The following is a 19709-nucleotide window of genomic DNA, read 5'->3' on the forward strand; positions in this document are numbered from 1 at the left end:
TTGCCAGGACCAAATTTCGTTTTTAAAAATCACAAGTAAATAATGCTTTCAATCAAAAGGATTAGGTCATATGGGAACAAGACGTAGACCAGGGGTCCTCAATCTTATCCAGAAATGGCCGGTGTGGGTGAAGGCTTTCATTCCAACCAAGCAGTTACACACCTGATTCTACTAATCAAACACTAGAGTCTTTGCTAAGGACCCTGATTCGTGGAATCAGGTGTGGAACTGCTTGGTTGGAATGAAAGCCTACACCCACACCGGCTGTTTGGGGACCCTGATGTAGACGTTCAGTCAATTCGCACTGAAGGTATATTGGTATTGTAGAGACTGCTATTTTGAAGTGATCGTTCACTTCACCAGCAGCCGGAAGTTCCCCTCGGTCGCTTTGAATACGGGAGAGTGTTCGCTTCACGAAGCAATCAGGGACACCCCTTACAGTCAAACCATATCTTGATACAGTGAAGAAGCCGCGGACAGTAAGTAGATCGCTATCTGTGTAAAGTGTTTCTTAAATTTGTTCATATGCTTGAGAACTTGATCTGTTATTTACAGTGTGCACGCGAAATGCAGATCTGGCTCGTACATAACCGCGGAGCATGTGATAGACATCATGAGGATGTGGCACTGAATGAACCGGTCACAACTGGACAGATGCTTGATCATTTTAACGAAAAAGCGCTGTTTTGTGATTATATAGCCTACATCGGCGGATAGCGACCTATTCACTAAATGCAAAACTGATTTCTGCATGTGGTGTTAATAATTGACAACATATGGCTACTTTAGTAGGGGAACAGGGCTGCAAGATAGCGTTTTAATTTTCAACTCTGTAGATATGCTCTAAGTAACAAAACTTTAGAAGAAATTGCCTTTTAAAAAATCGTTTGTCGGTGTTAAAACGGTGCCAGTTTAAACATTTAAGTCATTTTATGAAGAGCAAGTGCTGGCCATACAGCCAGCCAGGTGTTTAGTGATAGTGTGTAGCTACGTCTCGCAAATCGCTCCAGATTGTACTGGTCTACAGTGAGCCAGTCTGTGGAGACTGCTTGAACTAACGGGTTGCTGTTTCAAAACCAGCTCACCGCTTGTTTTAGGATTTCAGTAGGAAGCAAAACGATTGGTTAAACGTTAAGTTTGAGATTAAACCACTTATCGTAAATGCTCAGAATCGTTTTTAAGGATCTAGCGTTACTGTTTTTTTGAACATTGTAGCTGGTGCGTTTCCCTTTCTTCAGTAGGCTACATCTGCTACAGACTCACAGGGTCTCAGTTTGACGACGAGCGTTTTCAGATATCAGAAACGACGCGTATCATTAATTTTGCCTGTGAAACTGAGTTGTGCATCACCCCTGTGCTGTCTCTTGTCAAAAGCAGGCGGTCGATTTAACGAGATTAACTCCGATACCGCGGCGCAGATCTGTAATGCAGATAGGTGAACCTGATCCAGCAGGGTCTTCACGGGACTAGGGTGATTAGGAGTGTTGCTCGTTAATACGGCGAATGGAAACGCAGGCTATTCACCAATTGATAGGGGGAAAAGCCCATTTCTGTTTACTTGTTTTATAAACACAACGTTATATTGTTAAAAAATGATTTGCGTTGAGCGGCGTTCAGCATGATGAAATCTCGAAAAATTATTACACCAAAGATGGCTGCTGGGGCAGCAAAGCAAAGCACAGAAGGCACTCTATCTGAATCACTTACGCTGTCCCCTAGCTAGTCAAGTCATGTAGCAGTCTTCGCTGTGACAGACGCAGTGTTTATGTCCACATTCTATGTCGCGGGAGACGGCGAGCTACTATAGCTAACTGGTCGCGGTTTTGTTGCAGATCTTTTTCTTCTTCTTCCTAATGGGTTTTCTGCTTAATGGTTCGGACCAGAATTGGTTAACTAGACGGATACCTACAGAAGCGCCCCATTTAGCTTGTTTTACTTGTAATTGCGGTTGTTTACAGCATAGATAAGAATATGCATGTAGGTCGTCGTTCTCTGTTGTGTAGCGAATATTTTAAATTTAGTAGAAATTGAAAGAGTCTGTTATGATACTTGGAATGAGAAAATGGCTGCTATGTTATGCAGACTGTGGGGTCATCTAAAGTCATCGCACCTAATCCATAGAAGAAAACGGTAGCATTGGTTAGGCTAATTATTTTTAGAATACTGTTCTATACATTGCACCGATGTCGTGCCTACACTGTGATTGTACAACATTGTGCATTGCACTGTCGATTAATTGCAGGACAATGATAAACTGCTCCTGCTATGTGCCTATTTGGTGCAAATCATGTAATGACAGTTCCAGCTTATACGCTTCTTACAGCAACGTATAAGGTGCACTTCATGAAAAAGAAAGAACAATCTTCCTGTATTGTTTAAGGAAATAACCGATTTCCAAAAAAATATAGCCTCCATTATTCGAGTGTGATTGCAAGTGACTGCAAATGATCCCACTTTGTCCTCAGTTGTAGTTGTTTCTTTTGGGATAGATGTATTGAATGATTTTTTTTTTTGCGTCGTTTTTATTGGCTGGATGGCATGCCTGAGAAGGATTCAAAACCATACCTGCAAACTTTGGTCTAAGGTGCAAGTGGACAGTAAGCTATTAACACTCACTGATAGTTGTGTTCAGTCTCAGAACAGCCCTGTAAGCCAGTCTCACTTAAGCTCACTTTAAGCTCATTCATTTCAACACTACCATTGCAGATCCATTGTAGGCCTACTGTACATTTCCCGTGTGCACACACATGTTCGTAATATTAAAAAGAATCGGTGCAGCCAATCAGTACTTTCTGACATCACGTGAAGCCATCTTGAACATGTTCTTTTTTGCTAAGATAGCTGGCTAACTAACTGTAGTCTGTCCTCCAGCCTACATTTCTGCCAGGAATGTGATGGAGTGGTCGTTATGATATGGAAAACTATTTAGAGTTTTATGACTGATCATTGTTTTTATAAATGACATTATCTGGTGTTCAGAATTAGCTTGACACTTGTTCAAAGACCTACTGGCAGATTTATATACTATACTGTTGAGCTGCTTCAGAACTCCATTGAAAACAGTTGAAATAGAATGTTTGAATAAATTTAAGAAGTACAATGTTTTTAAACAAACACATTTATTCTTGATTTAATATAGCCCCCTTCATCGTCTGTGTTGAATGCTGGGATAGACTCCACTGCTCCAGGACCTCCCGCGACCCTGACCAGGAATAAGCGGGTACAGATACTGGTGTGTTTGTGCTTGAAAAGCAGAGAAGGCCCTTTCATTATTTTGACATGCAGTTTACTGCACCAACAGACTCTTAGCTCAGGTGCACTGTAGTAACGGTGATTCAAAGCGATGCAAATCACTGTTTTCTTAAAGCAATGCCGGTTAACAACGAGTTTGTACCCTGTGTCCAAACAGTAGCAGCCCTTGCTTTTTATTCTGGGTGAGGGAGGGGCCGGATAGCCCTATATAATTAAGTATAAGCAACCTTCGCACTCGGAAAACCTTTGACCACCGGAGTTACCCTTTGCCCACACAATCTCAATGCTGTTACTCAACACCCCTCCCTGGCTAGATTATTAATGTGGACTGTGGCCTGCAGGTTAACTACTACCTATGGGCTTTGCTCAATGTCACTGTTCCTAAATGGTTTAGGTTTATTTTATGACCTTGGTGGTCTCGAACAGAACAGAACAGCTCAGGAAGGCAAGAGGTTTGATGGACCAAAGTATTGTTGTCAGCAGTTCAGGGGTAATGCGGATTTATTCGCTAATGAGTGCTTCATCTTCTTATTGTCTTCCTTACTGCCTGATTAATCAGGATTTGCCCTGAGCCCCACTGGTTTAAATGGCCTTCTGAGAACCGCCTATTAATTTTTGCCCCCTGTTGGGGACATGAGTCACAGGTCCTAATCTCAAGAGTCATATTCTGCTATGCTGAAACATACACGACAAGGGTCATTCAGTAAAAAATAAAAATGAATGAAATTTTTGAAAATATTTTCACAAGACAAACTTGTGTCAATTTTAATGGTTTAGCTTTTTTTTTTTTCTTTTTTCTTCAAGGTCTCAGGGGGATAATAGTTCATCTTTGTGTACTCGGTCTTAGCCTGCTTTGTCTTTCAGTGTTGTTTCAGAAGGGTTTTCTAAATTGATTTACTCTTCTTTTTTTCTCAGTAGGATTCTTTTTCTATTAATTGTCGTCTGTTGGTTCTCAAGTACTGGAATTAACTGGAACTCCAATAATTCAGTGTTTGTTTTGAGTACTACTGCAGATTATTAGAATGCATTATGAACCACACTTACACTGACCCATTGTTAATAAATAAAAAACATCTGTTTAAAACTTGTAAAATCTGGTTCCATTGTAACCACAGTTTACAAGTTTTTAACAGATGTTTCTTATTTTATTTTATTTATTTTTTTAACCAATGGGTCAAGCCAACACTGAGACTCGTGGCTGGTTGTGTAAAGCCAGGTGACAGGCAGCCCTTCAGAGCAGAGGTGTGCAGGAAGCCATTGATTTAGCCCTTCCATAAAAGCCCTCCGGGTTGCCCGTTTGTTTCCATAGCAACTCCGCTGAGTCAGCAGCCCCTGTTGGAGGCATTAATCAGTCGCTGTTTTCTTTTCCTTTTCTTCTGAAGAGGCCGGCCGTGCCGTGCCGCGCCGTGGAGCGTGTGCGAATGGCTCTCGTGCCAAAACGTTCTTTCCTTTTAACGTGAGCCTCGTTTTCTGGGGGATAACCGTGATAAATGTGCATCCCTCTTTCGTATTTCCGAAATACACTTCAAGCGGCCTCTGGCTGTATTGTCTTCCCTCTCCCGTGAACTGTTTTCACCACTGTTAGTTCAGTCCTTTTTAAAAAAAACAAAAACAAAAGCAACATTGCAGGCCTCAAATCTCATCGTTTTCAGGGCAAGGTCACTTCGGCCTTAGCAAAGCCAAAATTTCACAGGGCACCAAGGACAAATCGGAGTGTACTGAGGCCAAAATGAAATTTGCTGTTTGGGCATAAAGACCAGAAGAACATTGTAAAAGCACTTATCCAATTCATACATTCAGAAGTCACAAAATAAAGGTCAATACATCGGTTTATGTCTCATGAATGAATAAACGAATAAATAAAACAAAATTTGGCAAGGGTGGGTAAGTGCTCAAATTTGTATTTTTACAATTTGGTCTGTCCAGTCAAAATCACCGTTCCATCATTTGTGTGTTCACATGCACACCAAGCTCTGTGGAATTACCTAGTTCAATAATAAAACGGACTTATTTGTTTCAAGTTGAGTTCTAAGCCTTTAGCTGATAATTTTGCCAGTCTCTCGCAATATTTTGCCTGTGCAAAGCCTTTAAAAGAAGAAATAGTAATTTAGTTCGGCAACTGGTACTCAGCTGAGTTCTAAGCCTTCGAATAGCCTACATGTTCACGGAAGCTCTGCGTCATTTTATGGAAGCTGGATGACGTCTTTTTCCCGCGTTTTGCTTTGATCTAGGCGGTTCGGTTTCACGCGCCCTTCCGAACGTCGTTCGGCCAGCTGTCGATTCTTTTCACCCGTCAGTCCCACCGGCCGACGACGACGAGTTTTATGCGCTTGTGTCAGCGGAGTAGAATTCCTTCTGCGGGTGCATATGAACCACGGCGCGCGAGTTGGTTAACCACAAGCCAGCCAACTGGAGCTCTCCCCCTCTGAGTGATCGCGTGACCAGCTGTAATAATAATAAACTTATTTATATCGCGCGCTTAGAACACACCGTGCCATTCCCCACAATGCACCACTCCATGGAGTCAGGCCACAAGCAGCACCGGCACAACTTGGTTTGGGGTGCATCCACTGGAACCCCCAGGATATTAGCTGGAACGAGCCGTCCAGAAACCCCATATTTAGTCGTTTTTAAACTTTATTACGTTGTGAGAATAATCTACTTCGTAATGGTATTAACAATTTAAAAAATGAACTGTAAGCCTTTGCGGTCCAATAGTACACTGTTCTGTTATAAACATTTCTGTTTACGTGGTGTGATCCACAAGCTTGCCTGCTGTCTTTGCTTGGACTTTTTGACCTTGTTGCATATTCTTTTCTACAAATACTGAACTTGCAGCTGATTTCTCAAAAGACTTGAACACTTTTTAACAGAAATTTCAGGTGTAAACTGGTGTCAGCCAGCTGGTCTTGTGCTTACTAGTACCCGTCTTGTCTTTTACTCGACTTTATCATTTAGTAACATGTTAGATTACATTACAAGTGTACAGCTGGATATATACTGAAGCAATGCAGGTTAAGCACCTTACTGAACTGTACAACAGCAGTGCCCTACCCAGGAATCGAACCTACAACCTTTAGGTTACAAGACCTCTTCGTATATCACATTTTGAAAATGAATTGGTTAAAAAAAAAAAAAAAAAAAACTGACGGTACGTGAGAGAAGCGACGAAAACGTTTAATGCACGTGTAGCCAGGTAGCGTCAGACGTTCTACCAATCCTTTGTAATTGTCTGTCCACCTGGTGGCCTGGAGGCTGTTTATTTTCTTGAATGACTCAAGTTCATAAGCAGTGCTATGGTGCTGACATATGAATACTTTTTGTTGTTGTTTAAAGTGTATGCTTCTTTTGAGGCGCTGTAGCAAAAGCTCCACTGCAGCCCGTTCCAAATTTTGCGGTGAGTTGTGAGACTCTAAATAGTAGCAGTTTTTATGCCCCCGGCATTCGTAGGAGGCAGGAGGGGCATTATGTCGAGGCCCCGTCCAGAAAACGCCTTTGTCGATCAGGCAGATTTTTTTGGTGGTGAATTGGACTTGACCACACGAAGGCTAGTTTCGATCTGTGACACCACCGCTCATCCAATATGGCTGCCTTCATGTGGTTGACCATGCACAGTAAGGGGCGTATGCCATACTTTGCGGTTTCAAGTTCAGATTGACGTTACAGGACGTAAGTAGTCCATTGCCTCGTGATTTATCAGTAAACAATGCGCTATTTTTACAACTTATGTTTACTTTGTCATTTCGATGTGAAAATAAGATATTACACACTGTTGATGCGTCTCCAAGAGAGGAGACGATTCACCTCATATCAACTTGCGAGCCCTGTTTCCAATGTCAGTTTGAAGTTGGGCATCACCTCCGTCATGGTCGAGAACAACAGAGACCATATACAGATGATATTACGCCTCCATGGTGTTGCCCATGTAAAAGAGGGGGGGCTGGCATTAAATTTTTGGCGATTTGTAGTGCAAAAATTCAGTTTGGAACCCAAAATAAACACATCAACACAAACTTTTCTGAATGCTTAAAATAACTCGAGGGCGCTACGGTCGGGGCATATGCCACACTCTGCGGTGGCCTTGTTTAATGGTTGGTTTAATGACTACTGGAAAAGATATAATGTGAACGGTTTTTCACCTCGCTTCTGTGAAATCAATGCCTTTATGGTTTAAGACACTTAAAAACCATTAGACTATACTCCACTATCATCCTGTTTTTTTTTTTTTTTTTTTTAATTTTATTTTGCAAGATCGTGGCGTTTTATAACCGTGATTTTCATTTTGAAAACTGTGCTGTTTAATAATGCACGAAGAGTTCTTCAGTACCTAAGCGTTCAGTATTTAATTATACCATCGGCATCATTTTTTATTTTAGCGTAACGGCAGTTTTATTCGATGTTGTCCGTCTTTATTATGAACGGCTTTTGTGGAGACGAGAGGACCCGCCAGCTGATCGGTAATGATGGAGCCCCAGGGTGACCGAACCAGACACAGTAGCAAATCCATAACAAATTTAAGGCATCATTGATTACACAGTTGGCTACACATTCTCTTCAGGCTGATGTATAATGAAAAATTTGCGACAGAGTAATTACCGAGTGTTACTAATTACGGAGATAAGAAACACACAATGCGCGTTTTTAACCGCTTTTTATTGTGTTGCTGAATGGTGTTGATGTATCGGCGCTATGTCATCATGTGCAGCTTTTTATTTTTATATTTTCCCCCCCAATCGTAGATCACCATGACTACAGAGCTTCCCACGAACATTAATATCAAGGAGCCGCGATGGGACCAGGACACCTTCATGGGTCGCGCGAAACACTTCTTTACCGTCACCGACCCCCGGAACATTCTCTTATCCAACGAGCAACTGGAGAACGCCCGACAGATTATCCACGACTACAGGTAAAAGGCCAGAGTCTTTCACGAGGTAATTCATAATGACACTTCCACCATTCGCAGTTACACAACTTTAAGTCAATACTGCTGTTTCCAGTTTAACCAATCAGCAGTTTGTCCCTTTAGTGGGCTACCAATCAGAAGTGAACTTGAAACGAGTAAGAAATAGTTACAGAATGGACTATATCTTCATTCTGTGCTATATCAACAGTTCACATCGATTCAATTGTTTACACATTTCTAAAATATATGTATATAAGTGATAGTATACAACTTCATCTTGTGGTTTGATGAACACTTCAAAAGTAAGAAAAAGTAATTGCAAGTCGTTTACACTTCCACCACAGCAAGTCCAATCCACCACAGATTATTAAACTCCATTCTGCCAAAGAAGACATTACACCATATCCAAGATGCTTACAAAGAGATGAGAGATCTAAAATTGTACTGGAACCATTTAGTCACGGTAAATAAAAATGTTTAAAAATATATTTTGTAATTATTATTATTTATTTTTTTTAAGACAGGGGGTGGTGTCCCCAGGCCTCACAGAAGACCAACTCTGGAGGGCGAAGTACGTCTACGACTCTGCCTTCCACCCGGATACCGGGGAGAAGATGCTCCTGATTGGCCGAATGTCCGCGCAGGTCCCTATGAACATGACCATCACGGGATGCATGATGACATTCTATAAGTGAGCGCTGAGTTTTTTTTCTTTCCGGAAAACATGCATTTCTGTTCGTAGCATTTATCTCAGTTTTGTTTCTTCCATTGGTTATATTGCTGTGAGATGAATATGTACACTGAATGGACACTGATTTGCTTTTTTTTTTTACCTGACTTGTCATGCTTCCAAACTCTGTATAACATCTCTTTCCTTAGCCAGTGCCATTATCCAGACCGACTTGGATCACTTTCAGATGGTTAGTTGATACGGAGGGATGTTTACTGTAAGAGACCGTGCTCTTCCCTCAGTGGTCCAGACAGCTGAGCACAGCCTCAGCCCGTATTGGTACTTCCGAGTCCTAGGGCTAAGAGTGAATGAAAAGCCGTCCATGGAGACCCAGTGCTGAGTTGTTTATCCAAGTGTGATCTGTGTGCCTCGCGTGAGTCGCTAAGGGGCTAGTGTGAGGGAATCCACATTAAATAAAGGTCAGGCTAAAGGCCCTTTAGCACACCACTGCTGGTCACAAACATAACGCCACACACAAATAAACCTTTCACGGGGGCATAAGAATAAGGTGGGCCAGGGGAGCCTCAAGCTTTAACTGCAATTTTTTATTTATTTTTTTCCCCAAGGGGAGCGAGCATTTCTCGCATCCTGAGTGCAGCGTAGCCGATTTCTGTAGCCACAGAGGAGAAAGAAAATCAGATTCACGCGGGTCATTAATGATCAAATCCTCCCTTTCTAGAACAACTCCAGCGGTTGTGTTCTGGCAGTGGATCAACCAGTCGTTTAACGCCATAGTGAACTACACCAACCGGAGTGGAGACGCACCCATCACTGTCAGGTGTGTGTGTGTGTGTGTGTGTGTGGGGACGGGGGCGGGTGTGTGTCGTGTGTGTGGGGGGGGTGTGGGGTGGTGGTGTGTGTGGGACGGGGGCAGGGTGTGTGTGTGTATGTGGGACGGCGGGCACGGGGGTGTGTGTGTGTGGGGACGGGGGTGTGTTGGAGGGGGTGTGTGGGATGTGTGTGTGTGGGACGGGGGGTGGGTTTCTGCCATTTGTGGCACAGGTCACGTTCTTCCACAGCCTATATGCAGTAGTATTTTGGACATATAGCCCCCGGTGTGAAGTGCGTTTATGCGCGGCGGACGCTAACTGGAGTTTCTCGTTTGCAGTCAGCTCGGTACAGCCTACGTATCCGCTACGACGGGCGCCGTGGCAACCGCTTTAGGGCTAAACACACTAACCAAGGTACTCATCCCATCTTAACAGCCTTCTAAATCATAAGTCTTTTTATTTTATTTAATTTATTAATTTTGTTTTTAACAGTATTTCAGTCATAACCACAGCCCCATGCACTTAACCCACCAGTGTGTTAGAAAGTTTATTCATTTCTTACATTTAAAAAAAAAAATGTTTAAAGCATAACTAAAATGTGGCAAACTGTTTTGCTGTATTTTTGTGGTTTTTAGGGGAGGCAGGAATTCAGCACGCTGAAATGCGAAGGGGTCTTTTTGCTGTACCCTGGCAGTGTGTGTTTGATGTTCACGGTAACATTTCTTCTCCCCCCTCACGCAGCATGTCTCGCCTCTGATTGGCCGATTCGTCCCCTTCGCCGCCGTAGCAGCTGCTAACTGTATCAACATCCCACTGATGAGGCAAAGGTGAGAGCACTGGGCCAGTGCAACACATGTATTTTCATCAGAAGGCTTTTGACTACAGTTAACAACCGTGGCATTTAAGCCACCTTTTATGGTGTGAGGTCACAAACGTGCGATTTAGAATGTTCTCAACAGAACATTCTAATGCTGATGTCACAATCGCTATTGATAACTGAAAGCAGTGGAGTTCTAGAACACTGACTTAGAACTTTGGGGGGGAAAAAAAAAACATTCCAAAAAAACCTGCTCTTCATAAGGGTTTTAATGTGCGAGTGCTATCCCTAATGGCCGTGTCAGGCTACGTTACCGCTTTGATCGTTGCAAGCTCTGTGTTGCCTGTAGCCCGTGTGACTCCTGTCCCCTTTTGCTCCGGTAGAGAGTTGAAGCATGGTATCCCAATAATGGACGAGAATGACAACAGGCTGGGGGAGTCATCGAAAGCCGCCCAACAGGCCATTTCCCAGGTTGTGGTGTCCCGAATCCTCATGGCCTCCCCAGGAATGGGTCAGTAACTGTCCAAACACACTAAAGACTAAATACCACTTAATTTCCCCATTAAAAGTCAATTAGAACTTCCATTAAAAGTATTTTCTGTTTGTTCTGGGAAAGAATTTCCTAAATGCTTATAAACACTCTATTTGTGCCTTTGTGTGCGTGTTTATATTTATACATAAAATTTGGTTATGAGCCCATAAAAGGCATTTCTGTTCCTTAGTTATTTTTATATTGCTTCTGTTACAACGTTTGTTCTTGTGCTTTAGTCATTCATATACTTTCTACTGGCTCAGTTGTACTTTGGTCACATGGTCACAGTGAAGTCTGCCCCCAATGCGGTTAATGAACACTACTGTGAGTTAAAGTTGCACAATATCGTATCACAACCTTGGCCCCAGGGTCCGGGAATGCCGTATCTAATTCCCTGTACAATTTCCCTTTCCTTATCTAAAGACTACAACTTCCTGTCAACTAAAAGATAATGCCTGCACACAAGTAACAGTTTGTACTCTTGAGCCGTCAAAATTAATTATTTAATATAAATCCTGATGTGCTATTTCATCACTTCCTGTGTAGAACACAGTCAGCTTCCTCTCCTTATCTGTGGGAACTCTTCATTCTTGGCTTAAAGAACCGAACTTGCTTGCATGGATGCAAATGAATGTCAGTGCAGTGTGTCTTTGCCCTGAGTGAAATTAGGCCAAACGTGCTTTTAATTTGTCTGTGTTTGTTTTCATGCTTTTAACAGCTATCCCACCGTTTTTGATGAACACTTTGGAAAAGAGAGCGTTTCTGAAGGTAGGATCATTTTGGATGAATGAATGAATGAATGAATCATTGCATTTATATAGCACTTTTCCCAAATGCTCAAAGTGCTTTACCGTTATGAGGAGGAAACTCACCTCACCCACCACCAAAACATGCAGAACGCACAGGTGTAACCGACGGTAACCGCGTGCTGCTTATCGATCTGAGTGCTGGAAACGTGCACAGCCTGCGGTGCGGATCCAACCCGCGGCGGGTTTGCTCCCAAATTTTCATTGTTGTAAAACGAGACAAGAAAAACAAGAACGACGGGACGTGATGCAAAAAGCCTCAGGGTTGTTTGCTGAAGTGCAGCGCTTTTTAAAAAAATTTTTACCAGACGATCTTACCTGCAGTGCAGGCGTTCCAATGCAAATGAAATGTAACTCATGTATGAGCTACAGGTATGATGACCTGCCGGTAATTTGATTGACAAAAAAGGGTGCATGTCGTGGATTTTAATAATTGCAATAGCGGCCATAATGCAGATGCATGTGGATCGGATGCAACGCGGTGTCTTCTGCCCATTCATTTTGTGGTAAGGACTTGTAGTGCATCCGAATGGACAGGATTAGTGGTCTGTGTGTGCGTCTGTGACTGAACTGAACAGCAGTATTCCGGAACCCTGGCGACCGGAAACTCTCTGCCGACCACCCCCCTCCCCCCACACTCCCACTCCCCCCCCCCACACTCCCATATAATCTCTCTCTTTCAGAGGTTTCCGTGGATGAGTGCGCCCATACAGGTGGGACTGGTGGGAATCTGGTGAGTGCAGCTGGATTCACTCTTGACTGTGCTGAACTTAAAAGTGGCTGTTGTTCGTTTACTGTGGAGTCTACACTGAGGCATGCCTTCTGACGTTCTGCTAGTGCACTTTTCTAATGATAAATGAAGAAGAAGCTCTACGTTAGAATGCAGTGCGGAAGAGTGGGTTTGGGAGATTGACTCATAACTGTTGGACCGGGTTCAAATCCCAACTATTGTGTCCTTGCTCAAGATGGATCACCTCATGCCAAACACGCATTGTGAAAGGCAAATTGCGCAATTCACATTGTGCTGTATTCTGGGTGCCATGCACATAATTATTAACGAGGTCAGGCATTTATGGCATTGGTTGTAACAATTGTAAGTAAATTTTTACCAGTATTTACCACCTTTAGAAGCTCTCATCCATTTACGTTTAAGGGGAATTTAAGACCACATCTGCAAAATCACCATGTTCAAACATGTCCTGATCATTTATGCATTATGCTTCTCATGCATCTGAAGAACGAAGGATAGTAGCCAGGGGGCTGTGTTTCTTAGTCTTAAAGGTGCGACAGGGCATCTCGCTAATGAAAAGGGAAAATGAAGGTCACTTTGTCTGCTCTGCTATTAAGGGGCGATAGTGGAATAGAATTTCATAACTCAGCCTTGGACCTTGTCTCATAAGATCCCATAACTGCTGCAGGCACGTGTCCGTATATGGGGTGTGTGTGAATATTAGGGGACTGTTTGATTGTGTATGGGGTCTGTGTGAATATTAGGGGACTGTTTGATTGTGTATGGGGTCTGTGTGAATATTAGGGGACTGTTTGATTGTGTATGAGGTGTGTGAATATTAGGGTCTGTTTGATTGTATATGGGGTCTGTGTGAATATTAGGGGACTGTTTGATTGTATATGGAGTGTGTGTGAATGTTAGGGGACTGTTTGATTGTATATGGGGTCTGTGTGAATATTAGGGGTCTGTTTGAATATTAGGGGACTGTTTGATTGTATATGGAGTGTGTGTGAATGTTAGGGGACTGTTTGATTGTATATGGGGTGTATGTGAATATTAGGGGACTGTTTGATTGTATATGGAGTGTGTGTGAATATTAGGGGACTGTTTGATTGTATATGGGGTCTGTGTGAATATTAGGGGTCTGTTTGATTGTATATGGGGTCTGTGTGAATATTAGGGGACTGTTTGATTGTATATGGGGTGTGTGTGAATATTAGGGGACTGTTTGATTGTATATCGAGTGTGTGTGAATATTAGGGAACTGTTTGATTGTATATGGAGTGTGTGTGAATATTAGGGGACTGTTTGATTGTGTATGGGGTGTGTGAACATTAGGGGACTGTTTGATTGTGTATGGGGTGTGTGAACATTAGGGGACTGTTTGTGACTGTGTTTCTGTGTTTTTCTGCCTTCCAGCCTGGTGTTTGCCACCCCTCTCTGCTGCGCCCTGTTTCCCCAGAAGAGGTGGGTTGGGGTTTGATGCAGAACTGTTTACTGTGAACTGCAACACAATGCAAGGCAGCAGTAAATAGTTTGCGGATTTTCCAAATCTGCTTTGGTTGGACTCAGTGCCATGCATGCCAACGGAGAAGGATGATAGGAAGGAGATTATTTATTTGAATACTTATTGTGCCAAATGTGTTTATAATGAGACTAATTGAAATTTTTGGATAAAATTTTTTAATGGGGCAGTTCACCCGAAAATGAAAGCTACGTTTCCCCTTTCCCAGAGTGCTATCTATCTATTCAGAGTTTCGCTTTTCTGACAAGTTTCATAGATATCTGCTCCTGCTCACCCTGATACAACGGACCTCCACAGGACAAAGTTTTTGTGGTGGTCAAAGCACCAAAAATTGAATTTAGAAAAACTGAACAGCAATGTCTCCTTCCAAATATATAATGACATGTTTACTCACAAACTTCCACAGACCTGGTTTTGCACGGTTTCGTAGAAAAACGACTTTTGCCAGAATTACACCAGCTGTGTATGTCTACGTCCGTCTCAACCGAAGAACACCATAATTCTGGGGCGCGGTGTTAAACGTTGTCAAACCAGCATTGAAACAGTGCTTTAAAACAACGCTGACGCTGCCCCATTGACATCCGTTGTATCAGGATGAGCTGTAGCGGGTGTCTAGAAAACTTGTCAAATCTCTGTGAAACAACCTGGATGGATAGATAGCACTCCAGATAAGTGGGAGCATTTATTTAATTTTTTTTTGGCGTACTGCCCCTTTAAATTCTCTACTTATCGGCAGGCAGCATTCATCATCCTGCCGGGCAGTAATGGTGCTGTGGGACCAGCAGAGAATGATAGATTCCAGAATGGCCATTTTGTTAAATCATAGCATAGTATATGAAATATGACCCAGTTTATATACTCCATCACCTTATGATAATAGATAATACACCACAAACCTTCATATCCTCCTGAGACCCAGATATTCATTTTTATCCTCTGTAGGGGACGTGAGTCTCTTGGTCTTAATTTCAAGAAGCATACACTCTACTATGTCGAACCGTGTGCCACAAGTTACACTCACTATAAATGTGTTTCTGCCTGTGTGCCTGTCTGTCTAATCTGTCTGTCTATCTTTCTCTGTCCACATCTCTGTCCGTGTGTCTGTCTGTCTGTCTGTCTGTAGCTCGATGTCGGTGAGCCGCTTGGAGCCGGAGTTGCAGGAGAAGATCCGGGCGAGTCACCCGGGGGTGGAGAGGGTGTATTTCAATAAAGGACTGTGAGACCCCCCCCCCGCCATGTCAGACCAGCGTGTTACCCAGGAAAACAGCTCGAGATAACCCTTCGTCGTGTGTGCCAAAGTCCCCTCCTCTTTCATCGCAAAATTCCAGAGTTGTAATTATTATTCCTATTTTTAAATCGACAGCCTTTTATCATGCCTGATCTGTGTTAGGGAAGTAGCAGTGGGGGTGGGACTAGGGAAGGGGTTTAGGGAATGGGGTTTGTTTGCTTGAACACGTTTACCTTTTCACAGTATTGATTCTGTTTTGTTTTTTTGTAAATCACGTCGTACCATAATCTGCCTCATTTTCCACATCGTTTCAAATTAAGTAGTCTTCGGAAAAAGGGTGTTTTCTCTCTGTTGCTCCAATGTCTTATTTTTGTTTGACATAGTCAGACCTCAGTGGCAAAATGTGGATTTATTATGATCTAATAATAGGTTTATTGATCTTGCTCTGCTCCTCACTGTCAAAAGTGCAATTTCCAGGAAGTAGAAATCAGGAAAAATGCAGCCCCGCCTACAGTCAGGTTTTTAGTTGTGTGCCAAAATTGGTAAAGCTCACTACCTTATAAACCTCTCCTCAGGGCTCACCTGAGCTTTGGAATGATCACACGCTGCAGGTGATTTCTGATGTAGACGGAATCATGCAGTCATATTTCCCATCACTGGTGCTGTGATAATATATATATATAGGCTACAACTTGTGGATCATAGCTATTACTTCTGTCTGCCTGTCAGCCAAACATGCATGAACAAAACCCGCCATCTCTCGAGCCAGACAAAGAGGGGTCGAGTCACATTTCAAAAATCAAGTTCTTAAAGAGTGACCTACCTGTGCAATAAACTAATTACAGGGATTTTTTGACCTGGTGAAACCCACGGTTTTGTGGTCTCCGGGTTTTTGCAGAAATTGAGCAAGCCCGCAAAACGGCAGCCCTCAACGCGCGAGCAGTCCCTCCGCAAAGCCGGGCCTTTTGAAATGTGGCTCGTCGCGCACAAATGTGGTTTCTAACACGCAATGGGACGGTAGGTAGGGTCCCTCTTTCAGTTTGCAGGGTGTGTTTTTTTTTTTTTTTTTTTTTTTTGGTCCAGGGAAGCACAGTCACAAGGCAGCACAGTGCAGCATATTTTCACTCAAGGGTTTGTATCTCTGAAGTATGGGATCACTTCTGCTTCTGTGGGGATCACTGGTGCTTTTGCCTCCCCCCCCCCCAAACTCAAGAAGTGTACGCTGGAGCCGTAACCGATCAATTGAGGCTGGGCTCGATTGTGCTAGTACTCCCAGTCAACTGCGTGTTGACTGACAGGCCTAATGCCGTCACCATGGCAATCAGGATTTTCACTCTAATGCTGATGGGGAATGCAATAGTTCAAGACGAATGCTCATGAATCCCACCCCCCCCAGATTTAGTGCCAATATATTTTCAGTGTCAACCTCATTTCAGTACGATTCTGTTTCTGTGAACATAAAAAAAAAAACAATTTTTTTATAGTTATATATTTCCAAGGCTTGTGGTACGGTTAGGATGTGCACAGGCACAGACAAACATCCATGCTTTCGAAAGATTTGAGTAGTCTCGTTCCGATAGCCTGAAGATAGATATAGTATGAATGTGATTTTTATAGATGAATTTTAAAGCAAAGTAATTATTAGTTTTGACATTTACCAAGTGATTAAGCTTTGTTAAACTGATGTTGTAATTCAGGGGTGCACAACTCCAGTCCTGGAGGCCTAGTCCGTGCGTGGGTTTTTGTTCCAACCAGTTACCTTAGTTTTGGATTTCTGACAGCTCTATAAACTATGCTGGTTCATTTGTGTATTTGAGTGCAGTAAAATCTTTAGGATACTCTTCCAGTCTGCGGCTGTAGCTGGTGCTTATACAAATACCAGCACCAATTAAAGATGCGATCGAGCTAGTGAAATAACTGGGTGTGGAAGTTGGCACGAAATCCTGAAACGGATCGGCCATTGTTGCGCACCCCTGATCTAAACCTATTTATGATGATTAGAAATCATTTTCTGGCCACAGTTCTGGAGGGCTTTACTTCTTCACATGTATAAAATCTTATGTAAATGTGCTGCTCAAAGGGGAACTTCATCCTAATGCGATGTTATAGTATTTTGTACAGGATGTCCTCCAATGTTGGAAGGGGCGAAAAAAGGGAACGTATTCAAAGTTGCGTTTTGCCTAGAAATCGTATGTTCCGCTGGCCTGCGTTGTGGTCAACCTTCTTTGTCTCGTGACTACATCACCCACAATTCCTTGCACTCTTTTTAGTTTTGTTGGGCCCAGATAAAGCCTCAGTGGGTGACCGGTTAACAGAGGATACAATTTAAGTTGAAATGGTAAATGGACTGCATTTATATAGCTCTTTTATCCAAAGCGCTTTACAATTGATGCCTCTCATTCGCCAGAGCAGTTAGGGGTTAGGTGTCTTGCTCAAGGACACTTCGACACTCCCAGGGCGGGGTTGAGAGAGTTGAGAAAATGCACGCTCCAGTTTATACCTGGTGCTGGACGAAAAGACACGGAAAGATTAGAATTATAATATCTGCGCACTCTGTAAGCTCTCACAACATGTTTTAATTGGGGGGGGGGGGGAAGTCTACGTTTCAACTGAATGCCATACCAGTTTTTCACCAAAAAAGGATACAGTAGCATTCATAAATGAGTCTCTTTAAAAACAGAAATGGGACTAAACTAAACAGGATGTAGCAGGTTTGTCCACAGACAAATGTGATTATGTGCAGCTGTCACGCTGGCCAAATTCAGACTTCATTTTTTTTTTTTTGCAATAAGCTATTCCTTGCAGATCAGTTAAATATATATATATATATATATATATATATATATTTTTTTTTTTTAAACTTGTTTTAGGCTTATGTTCCCCTTTAATGCAAGATGACATGTAAATAGCATGTGTTATTTAAATCGATATTCTCAAATGCAGCATAACTCACGGTGTTGCTTGACTTGTGGAAGTGTGGCTCGGTTTTCAGAAGCTGCTGGTCATTATTTTTTTAAAAGCACTGTCAAAAAGAACTTTGCACAAAAAGGTTTAACCTCTGGATTTGTATACAAGCACAATATTTCTTGTTTTTTTCAGAGGGAAAAGACATGACTAACTCTCGAGTCGCATTTTGGAAGTAACCCTCCGCCCCCACCCCCAACATAGAGCAAATCTAAAGCCTCTGGTGCTTATTACAGTATATTGAACATAACAAATATTATATTAGATTTGTGTGAAGCATATGATATGAATAGATGTGGTTGAGACATTGTTAACTTGGCAGCACATTCATGTGTTGAAGAGATGATGTGATTTTAGGCTATTAACAGTAGATGGGGTTATTATACTTTTACCTCCACGTACGTACATGTAGATATGTTCTTATTGTTACATGCTGGATGGCGTTTCAGTATGGGGGGGGGCAAACCGATTCAAGACCATCTCAGTTTAACAAGCCCAAGATCACAGTATCAACAGCACAGAACAAAAAAAAAAGAAATCTCAACTTCAAGTATTCAGTAAAAAACGCATGGCTGTTGTTTCTGTGGTGAACTGCACTGCCCATTTATGGCCCAAAGGCTCTTGGGTAATAATCAGGGTCTGTATGAATGCATATAGATTCCAGATATATACTATGAAAAAGTGGAAAGGTTTATATTAATTGAGGTGAAATGGTGATTCACACAAAATTGTGCAATAAAATGACATGTTCTGAGTACTATGTTTTTAGGTTATTTTTTTGTTTGTTTTTTTAAAAATCGGTACGTTGTGTCCTGTAGATCGATTGGATGAAACAAAAATAAAAGTGTATTCTGTATTAAGGAGCTAATATTTCTCCTTTCAGTTTGTATAATGGTTAACTATTCAAAATGTATTGCTTGCACATCTTGCTCATACAGGGCAATTAACAGGCTGACAGTTCATTCAGGAATCACAAAGTGTGGCAAAAGTACACATCATCTGAAACATCGTTCTCTTGTGCCAAAACATGCAATGCAAGGTTTGTAATTCTTCCATAATCAATAGTTAAACTTTGAAATGGAAGTGTGCAGCTTGTTAGCATTTTTAAAGATGATATATGCTTTACAACTGGCCTAATTCTGGTGCCATTCTCATAAGTCTTTGAAAAAGCTTTTTCAAATAAATACATTTTATAGACTGAATAAAAAGGTTTGAAGGAAAGACGGAACAAAATTGTTGATGACAGTCGTTTTGCTTTGAAATTTTGAACAAAAAAAAGCTAGAAGTTAAGTAGAGCGCCATGAGGGGGCGCTCTAATTACAGTTGAGCATTTTACCAGAATGTATTTCCTCAAGTGGAAAGTTCATTCCTTTTAAGAGGTACTTAACACACAGACTAGTTTGTAAAAGGAAATGAAACCTAATAGTACCAGACAATAATATAAGCGCC

At 42.1% G+C, this 19709-nt stretch overlaps 1 protein-coding gene across 2 annotated transcripts; it reads left to right on the forward strand.

Annotated features, from left to right (window-relative positions):
• The first annotated feature begins 256 nt into the window (after positions 1-256).
• Positions 257-19123, forward strand: sfxn1 (sideroflexin 1). 2 transcript variants are annotated; one of them, XM_064349844.1, is made up of 12 exons: positions 257-479; positions 3140-3220; positions 7992-8161; positions 8679-8849; positions 9568-9666; positions 9997-10072; positions 10400-10485; positions 10859-10986; positions 11726-11775; positions 12497-12546; positions 13963-14010; positions 15192-19123. In XM_064349844.1, exons 3-12 carry the CDS (start codon positions 7998-8000, stop codon positions 15286-15288), a joined length of 969 nt encoding a protein of 322 aa, XP_064205914.1. In that variant the 5' UTR covers positions 257-479; positions 3140-3220; positions 7992-7997; the 3' UTR covers positions 15289-19123. The 2 variants fall into 2 exon arrangements, with proteins under 2 accessions (XP_064205914.1, XP_064205913.1); XM_064349843.1 differs by lacking the exon at positions 3140-3220 and having other exon boundaries at positions 258-479.
• The last annotated feature ends 586 nt before the right edge of the window (positions 19124-19709 follow it).

This window comes from Anguilla rostrata, chromosome 9, assembly GCF_018555375.3.
Source record: "Anguilla rostrata isolate EN2019 chromosome 9, ASM1855537v3, whole genome shotgun sequence".
Classification (NCBI taxonomy): domain Eukaryota; kingdom Metazoa; phylum Chordata; class Actinopteri; order Anguilliformes; family Anguillidae; genus Anguilla; species Anguilla rostrata.

Bases quoted from the DNA above. Each gene is read 5' to 3' on its own strand.
- sfxn1 (XM_064349844.1), top strand. From the start codon at position 7,998: ATGACTACAGAGCTTCCCACGAACATTAATATCAAGGAGCCGCGATGG. The intron at 8,850-9,567 runs GTGAGCGCTGAG...CTCCCTTTCTAG, and splicing joins TGCATGATGACATTCTATAA to AACAACTCCAGCGGTTGTGT. The intron at 10,073-10,399 runs GTACTCATCCCA...CCCCTCACGCAG, and splicing joins GGCTAAACACACTAACCAAG to CATGTCTCGCCTCTGATTGG.